We start from the raw sequence: 8,811 nt of genomic DNA on the forward strand, positions 1-8,811 counted from the left end.
AAGCATACTCCCTCAATAATATAATTATAGTTGGAGACTTCAATATAATCCTAGACCCAAAGGAAAAAAGAGGAGGAACCAGCAGCAGGGATCGCTTCGTTCCTTTAGTGGAAAACGTGATTCAACAATGGGATTTAATGGATTTCAAGCCAAAAGAAGGACTATACACATGGACTAATAACATAATAGGGGAGGATCATATCTCAGCCAGGCTGGATAGATTCCTTCTTTAGAGTTCCTTCCTCTCTGGAAAGATTATCATCTCCACAAAAATTCTACCAAAGTGGAACTCAAACCATAAACCCATCCTCCTTCTGTTGGAAGAAGAAGAAAACCTGGGACCAATCCCCTTTCGATTCTGCCCTCTATGGGCAAACAGGGAAGGGTTTTTGGATACATTGAATAAGGCATGGTCCATCAATGTTCTTGGATCACCCAGCTATGTTTGGGAGCAAAAGATAAAATCCACCAAAAAAGGCCTGAAGCAATGTATAAAAAAGCCCACAATCTCTCCCACTACCCAACGAAAACAGAGCACGAAGTAGCGGTTGGATCTCCAAATGGACCTGAAGACTCAAGACTTAACTAGAGCAGAAATTCATAGTGAGCAACAACACCAAATCATCATCCTCAGAACATTTAGAGAATGTTGACCTAGGTTGTCATTGATGTCAATATGGCAATATTCTGGATACTAGAGGATGACATGAAGCCAAGGGGATGCAGAGCAGATTCATGAAGAGACAGGAGCAAGCCCATTAGGATAGCCAAGCCATAAGCAAAGAGGAGTTACCTAAGGAGGCATATCAAAGCATATTACAGGATATCAGAGCAAGAGAGGCATTCATATATGCAAGGAGGTCTTTGAAAGACACTGCCAAGCCAGAGAAGCCACATTGGACTAAGAGGAGCTGCAGGAGGAACCATAAAGCAAGGAGGCATATCAGAGTCATCAGGAGCCATCAGAGGAGCAATGGAGACAAGAGGAGCACACAAGAGGAGACAAGAGGAGCCAAGTGGAGAACACAGAATGCTGTAACACTATCCACGGCATAAACATGCATATGGCGGCAAAGACTTGTAAATGCATGTAACACAAACAGAGCTATCGGAGGCGGAAGACTTAGACTACATTATCAGGCTTGTAAAACCCATGTATGCATGCTTTAACAGTTGTTGAACACTGTTGAAAAAGTTGGAGAAAAGTTGCTGAAACATCAATTTCTCTGTTGCTGAAACACCAGTTTCGGCGTTGCTGAAACACCAGTTTCGGCGTTGCTGAAACACCTCCGTGACGAAATTATATTTCGACGTTGCTGAAACACCTCCGTGACGAAATTATATTTCGGCGTTGCTGAAACACCTTCGTGACGACATTATATTTTTGTGACAACACATCAATCGAAGGTAATCATGAGGAAGATAAAGCGAATGGAGGAGGGAAGCCGGAAGGTCAAGCGAGTGTTGAGGAAGCCGAAGCTCAAGCGAGCGAAGAGGAAGCCAAAGAGCCATTGAGTAAGCGGAAACGAATGGACAAAGGTATGAGAATTTATAAAACAGTAAAAACAGAGAGCTGTTGTTGTTGGAGCTATTGTGGTTGTGGCAAAGAACCAGAATGTATGCTAGCAGACGCAGCAGAGGTGGTTAAGCTTTGTATGAAGTTGTTGTAGCTGTTGTTGGTGTTGCTGTAGCTGCTGTTGCTGTTGCTGTAGCTGCTGTTGGTGTTGCTGTAGCTACTGTTGGTGTTGCTGTAGCTGCTGTTGCTGTTGCTATAGCTGCTATTGCTGTAGCTGCTGTTGGTGTTGCTGTAGCTACTGTTGGTGTTGTTGTAGCTGTTGTTGGTGTTGCTGTAGGTGCTGTTGGTGTTGCTGTAGCTGCTGTTGCTATTGCTGCTGTTGTTGTTGCTGCTGCTGCTGCTGTTGCTGCTGCTGTTGTTGCTGTAGCTGCTGTTGCTGTTGCTGTAGCTGCTGTTGCTGTTGCTGTAGCTGCTGTTGCTGTTGCTGTAGCTGCTGTTGCTGTTGCTGCTACTGCTGCTGTTGCTGCTGCTGCTGTTGCTATTACTGTTGTTGCTGCTGTTGCTGTAGTTGTTGTTGCGATTGCTGCTGTTACTGCAGCTGCTGAAAGTTGCTGAAATACGCTGTGAAGGCCGTTACAGCTGCTGAAAGCTGCTAAAATACGCTGGAGGAAATAGAGGCCATGTGAGGGTCCAACAGAACAGAAACAGGGTGCAGCAGAACATAAAGAGGGATGAAGGACCAACAGAATAGTAGGCAGTCGAAGGGGAGAAACAACCAGTAGAAAAACAGTCATGCTGAAGCATTCACTGTGACAATGAGAACATAAGCTTGAATAGAAAATTGTTCTTGATACAGAGTTTAGTGCAGCTAACAGAAGATTGACTAAAGTTGTGTGAAGACATTATTAGAGAGAAAAATGGATATTGGAGACTATGTGTGGGCAGTGTGCAGAGTTGTAAAGACTCATTCTTAAGAAGACTGGTTGTCATTGATATTGTAGCCTGGAGACTACAGTGAAGATGTAAATAGACAGAACTCAGCAAATAAGAGTTCTGAGAGCAAAAGATTACCATCAAACAATGCCTTGACAAGATAGGATTGGAGTCCTTGGGGCTGGTGCCTCAAGAGCAAGAAGGATTGGAGTCCTTGGGTTGGTGCCTCAGAAGTAAGTAGGATTTGAGTCCTTGGGGTTGAAGCCTCAGAAGCAGGAAGGATTGAAGTCCTTGAGAGTTTGTGCTCCTAAGTCCAAGATTGGTGTCTTGGCAAAATAGTGTTGGTGCTCTGGAGGTTGGAGCCTCACCAAAGTCCAAGTTGGAGCTTGGCAACTGATTGCAACCATCTATATATTGTATCTATTTTACTGCATAGTTTATATTAATAAAAGCATTTATTCTTGCTGTTCATCTTGTGTTCTGAATATATATGTTTTAACTGGTAAAACAATAGTGGGAAAAAGAAATATTGATTCACCCCCCCTCTCAGTATTTCCAACAGAGAAGAGGAAGAATATTTGAGGCTCAAGTCACACAATCTTTGGCTTGCATTTGGAGACAAAAATACAACCTTCTTCCATAAGAAAAATAGAACCTGCTCCTCCAGAAACCATATTGCGGAGATCACCTTGACAAAAGGGACTATTATTAAGGACACAACTCTGATAAAATTGGTGGCAACCACTCATTTTAAGCAGTTGTTCAAAGAAGAAGTCATGGAGGATGATGAGGAATCTCACAACTTCCTCAAGCACATTCCAAGGATGGTTAACGAGGAGGACAATGCAACCCTCCTGAATCCATTCAATGAAGAAGAAATTAGCAATTTCATATGGAAGATGGAACCAGAAAAAGCCCCAAGACCTGATGGATTCTCAATAAACTTCTATAGACTCTGTTGGGACATCATCAAGGAATATTTGTACCAAATGATTAAGGGATTCCTACAAACAGCCAAAGTGGGAGGAAGCACAAACTCTCCTTCGTAGCGCTAATTCCCAAAGAAGCCAACCCGGAGACATTCAATAGATTCAGACCAATCTTGCTTTGCAATGTGTCCTACAAAATAGTCACCAAGTTACTTGCTAATATAATAAAGCCTTTACTGGACAAACTCATCTCTCCCAATCAAGGAAGGTTTGTCAAAGGCAGGCATACCCTAGACAATCCAATTATGGTGGAGGAAATCATCCATTTCAGCCATCAATGCAAAGAGCAAGGTATGCTCATCAAACTTGACATGGCGAACGCCTTCGATAGAGTAAGACAATCTTTCCTCCTCCAAGTTCTTTCTGCATTTGGTTTCAGCACTGAGTTTGTAAAAATGATTAAAGCATGCATTAGAGAACCTTGGATAGCCCCTCTAGTAAATGGTAGGGCGACAAACTACTTCAAAGCTTCAAGGGGAATCAAGCAAGGTTGCCCTCTATCCCCCTTCCTATATATTCTGATGGAAGACTCTCTAAGCCGAAAGCTCATAGGTGAGAAACTCAACGGGACTCTTCGTGGCATTAGGGTGATACCCGGAACAAACCCAATCAATCATGCCTTTTTCGCATATGACTCTATCCTTATGGGAGGAGCCTCCATTAAAATAGCAAGAGACTTTAATGGAGTAATCCAAAGCTTGTGCAAAGTCTCCGGAGCTATGGTCAACAAGAGAAAAAGTGTAGTGTACGACTAGGCGGTAGACCAACAATCTATACTTAGGATTGCCCAAGCCCTAGGCTTCACCGGATATGCCTCTTGGGAAAAATTCAAGTATCTTGGCCTCCCTTTAACCTTGGGTTCCACTAAGGTCCCTCATTGGATGGAAATTATCAGCAAAATTAAGGCTAAAATGACTACTTGTAGTGGACAGTGGCTTGCCTCTGCCGGGAAGCTCACTCTGGTCAAGTCAGTTCTCTCATCCCTTCCTATCTACCAGGCTTCTCTCCCTTTGGCTCCAAAAATGATCACCGAACAGTTAGCAAAGTCGATTCAAAATTTTCTATGGCAAGGAGGAAAGGGGAACCAAAAAAAATTCCATATAGTAAGCTGGGACATAGTGAAAAGGCCAATGTTTGAAGGTGGACTTCAGGTAAGAGATCCTCTGTTGGAAAATCTGGAGATGGGAGGGAAGATCCTCTGGAAAATATTATCAAACCAAAAAAACCCTGTAAGTCAAGTTCTAATTAAAAAATATATGCAGGGACTCTCAATAAAGAATATGGAAGAAGGAGCTTCCCACAAAGGAACCACGCTGTGGAAGTTGTGTAGCCAAGGCTGGAAATTATTCAAAGAATAGCTCTACGGAATTCCATGAAATGGGGAAAGAATTAGACTATGGGAGGAAAATATCATGGGAATCCATCCCCTAAATCTTGCTCCAGAAATAATAGATTTGCATAACTGGCTCATCCAAAAAGGTATCCACAAACTTTCTGACATATGGAAATGGGATTTAGCAGGGAACTTGAGTAACAGGGCTTCCCATCGCCCCGCTGATTGGATGCTCCCTCAACTCCATCAATTATTAGCTAAACTCATTGGTCTAGCTATTGTGCCTCTCCATTCGAGCGACAAGTGCGGCTGGGGGAAGTCTGGAGCTTACTTAGCTCAGCTGGGTTTTGCAGCCCTACAAGAACAACAACATCAAATCCATACTCCAAAGCTTTGGTAGCATGTTTGGGACCCATCTGGTCTCCCAAAAATCAACTTCTTCTGCTAGATTCTCATGCACAAAAGGACCCTCACTGCAGACAACTTAGAGAAAAGAGGAATCATGGGTCCACAGAGATGCCCTCGTTGCCACAAGGATCAGGAAACTATCGATCACATGTTCATAGACTGCCCCTTTTCTCAAAAGGTCTGGTTGCAAGCTATTATGGGGCTCAACGCCCAAATCCCTCAGCAGTCTTCAGTTGTTAGAATTTTCGCAACTTGGAAAGAACGATATCCTCACTCTTTGAATAACAAATCAATATGGACTAAAATCTGGAATCCAATACTAAAATATATCTGTTGGGGAATCTGGTTGGCTAGGAATGAAGCCATCTTCAACAACAAACTTCAATCCACCAACACAGTGGTTGCCAAGGGAAAAGCTTTACTGCTAGAAAATTTTAAAAATAGACCTCATAAGCCAGACAACTCCCTTCTCCCTGAAGAGCTCAGCTGGCTAGGTGAATCTCTGAGACGGGCCAACATCAAGAAGAATTCCTTCTTGTCTAGATATAATCCAGAGTGACGTCTCCAAATCTCTGAGGTGGAGTTTAAAAAATGGCAGAAAAATTAGGGCAAAGTCATGGTATTATTCGATGGAGCCTCCAAAGAAAACTCAAGGATATCATGGGCAGGAGGAACAATTTACTCCACAAATGGACAAAAGCAATTAAACTTTAGTTGGGGTCTAGGCCAAAGCACCAACAACCAGGCCGAGATCCCCGGACTGCTCAAAGTGTGTCAGTTGGCTCAAAGGAACAGAGGGGAAAACCTTCAAAGCTCCGGGGATTCTGAAATCTTGATTAAAATCCTTAACACGGGCGACAAACTCAATAGCTCTGCTCTAAACAAGACTCTTGAAACAATAAGAATGATGGCTCAAAACTTCACATCCTGCTCATTCTACCCTGTCCTGCGAGCTTTGAACAAGGAAGCTGATATAATGGCTAATAAAGGATGTCTTCTAGCTCAAGGTATGTTGGTCAAGAATGATTAAGAACCTGAAAGGAACCCAATTCCTTAATAGACAAGGAGAGTTTATCAAGGACAGAATTCCGCAGAACAAAGGTTGGCACAGACAGACTTTCACTATCGAGAAAGAGTGGGCCTTCATTTTTTGGGTGTTTCGATAGGGCGCAGAATTCTATTCTATCAGAGGACGGTTTTGAAGGAAGTGATGCGTAGGATCTGGGCGGGGGATGATCCGACAGTCAACGTGTGGTGGAAAAGGTGGGGTGTTAAAGTCGCAGGGAGTGGTAAGCGATTTACATCGCACTGCTTCTGATTGCTAGGAAGTATTTCATTAATCAGATGCGATGTTCCTTAATGCCTAATGTGTGGTTGGTCAAAACCGCCCATATCGCATGGTCCTGTGGTGTTAGGGGTCGAACAGGGAGGGGCATGATAAGCATCGGATCTGGGCAGGGGAAGATCTGACGGTTACCACGCGTTGTACATGGCGGGGTATTATCCTTGTTGTGGGGATGGGTGCAGAGGTGGGATCAGGTTAAGGATCAGACAACGAGGGATGCGACAAGCATCGGATCTAGGCAGGGTTGATTTGACGGTCATCATGCATTGCAAAAGAACGGGGGTTTAAATACACTAGGAGTGGTAAACAGTTTTCATCGCAACACTATTGGCTGTTGGGTAGTTTTCTACAAAATGGATGCGATGCCACCTAGTGGCTGACACGTGGCAGGACAAAACTGCCCATATCATGCACTTTGGACATGTTAAGGGCCAGATAGAGAGGGAAAAGATAAGCGTTGGATCTGGATGGAGGAATATCTGACAGTAATCACAAGCTGAACTTGGCTAGGTTTTAACCTTGAAGTGGGGTCAGGTACAAATGAGAGCCTTGGTATATCGGATGTGGGGATACGTTTTATATTAACACAGTTTAATATATACATGGTTTGTATAAATTGGATCGTGGACTTAAGTTTATTCTGGAATTAGCTTAACCCAGGAAAGTACCAAAGAAACAAAAGAAAGAAGAAATGTAAGACAGGACTCTAAGATGCCAAAAGCATAGCAAGGATCTCTCAGCCATGCGTGTAAAAGCAACAGCTATTCTCTGATACAAAAGCTAGAATATGAGGACTTTATAGAACCAAAACTCTCTCAATTGACTATAATCGAGGTTGTTTGGCATGCCCAACCTCTTCTTATAAATAAAATTCAAACGTTTCTGTTAAAAAAAAAACAATTCAAAAAGTATAGCATAAGATTAATGAAAAATATAATTATATCAATTTCAAATTAATTCAATTATTAATATTATTAAAAATTCATCACATGATAATTTAAAAAAAAATAGATTGATTATGAATAAACAACTTATAATCTATATAATCATTTCCCTTACATTTAAATAAAAACATTTATAAAATCATCCATAACTATTTCTTAAATCATTTAAGATAAATTGATCCATATATATGTCACTATATCCAAATTGATCCATATACCCCTTGATACATCAATAATATTATAAACCATTACTAAACCATTGCTAAGGAACCTCCCATTGTATCCTTAATCTCCAAATGAGATAGTCAATTTTATGAGTTGTTTAATATTATGTACAAGTCTCTAGAGTGTGGATATTGTTGGGTGAAAAAACCCAAGAGTTTGGCCTTAAAGGAAGATTGTATGCTTCACTAAGTAAGAACGAAACCTTCAACCACCACAAATGACATTTCAAGTGCATCCTTTTCCTCTAACTATAATCACACGATCTTTTCATAAATATTCTTACTTTATGGAAGACAAAAGTGACTCAAAACATGGAATTTAAAATGTATTCAATAAACAACTTACCTTCTAATAACACATAAGGAAACGATAGGAAGTAGTAAGTTATCTTGGAACATGATGGAATGGTGTGAAATACTTGCGATGGAATAATCATAATGGAAAAATCTTATTTGTGATTAGAATATAATTGGACGTATATGGTCATAGGAAGTTGAATGTGCATGAATAATACGTTTTTATCCTTGTCAAACTCCAATATCATTATCGCTTCAAGGAATGGACTATGTTTCTTATTGTGTAATAAGTGGGAAGTAGAATGACCATGTCAAGTGATGAGCATAACATCTATGAATTAGAACCATCTTGGTATAGCTACATGTTACCTAGTATATTAAAGTCAAATTCTATATGATGGTGAAAATTTAGGAATTCTAATTGTGAAATTGTCATTGTTACAAGGAGTAAATAACGATGTAAGAAGCATTCCTATATACAAGTGGATAAATCATGATGGAAAAACTTGGATGATAATGTCCTAGTATCCAAACTCCAAGTTATAATGGACTTTGGAATAAGTTAAGCAACTATGAGGAGCGGTTTTAAGAATTGAACGATTCAAAAAATATACAAGGAAAACAAAAGATATATTGAGTTACTTGAAGATACACTAAATAATATCATGATCAACATGAAAAATTAATTATGATATTGATGATTTAAATCATCTTATCAATGTTATTGATAACATATGGTTGAAATTCATTGCGAGGATAAGAACATTTGCCTAGATTATTACAACTTTAGACGAATAGAACGAACTTAAAATTTTTAAATAT

The 8,811-nt window shown here is 40.7% G+C and overlaps 1 protein-coding gene across 1 annotated transcript; it reads left to right on the forward strand.

The window, feature by feature from the left end:
* Positions 1 to 5,795: 5,795 nt before the first annotated feature.
* LOC149204131 (uncharacterized) lies at positions 5,796 to 6,497 on the forward strand. The gene is made up of 2 exons (XM_089397049.1): positions 5,796 to 6,186; positions 6,346 to 6,497. The coding sequence occupies exons 1-2, from the start codon at positions 5,796 to 5,798 to the stop codon at positions 6,495 to 6,497; spliced, it is 543 nt and encodes a 180-aa protein (XP_089253175.1).
* Positions 6,498 to 8,811: the final 2,314 nt, after the last annotated feature.

The sequence above is a fragment of the Pinus tabuliformis genome, chromosome 1_2 (genome assembly GCF_031772625.1).
Source record: "Pinus tabuliformis cultivar Carrire ecotype Pingquan chromosome 1_2, CPIR1, whole genome shotgun sequence".
Classification (NCBI taxonomy): Eukaryota; Viridiplantae; Streptophyta; class Pinopsida; order Pinales; family Pinaceae; genus Pinus; species Pinus tabuliformis.

What these genes read in the sequence shown, in the direction of transcription:
- LOC149204131 (XM_089397049.1), top strand. Translation starts at nt 5,796, where the DNA reads ATGGTATTATTCGATGGAGCCTCCAAAGAAAACTCAAGGATATCATGG. An exon ending in AGGATGTCTTCTAGCTCAAG is followed by an intron (nt 6,187 to 6,345) that starts GTATGTTGGTCA and finishes GTGTTTCGATAG; the next exon opens with GGCGCAGAATTCTATTCTAT.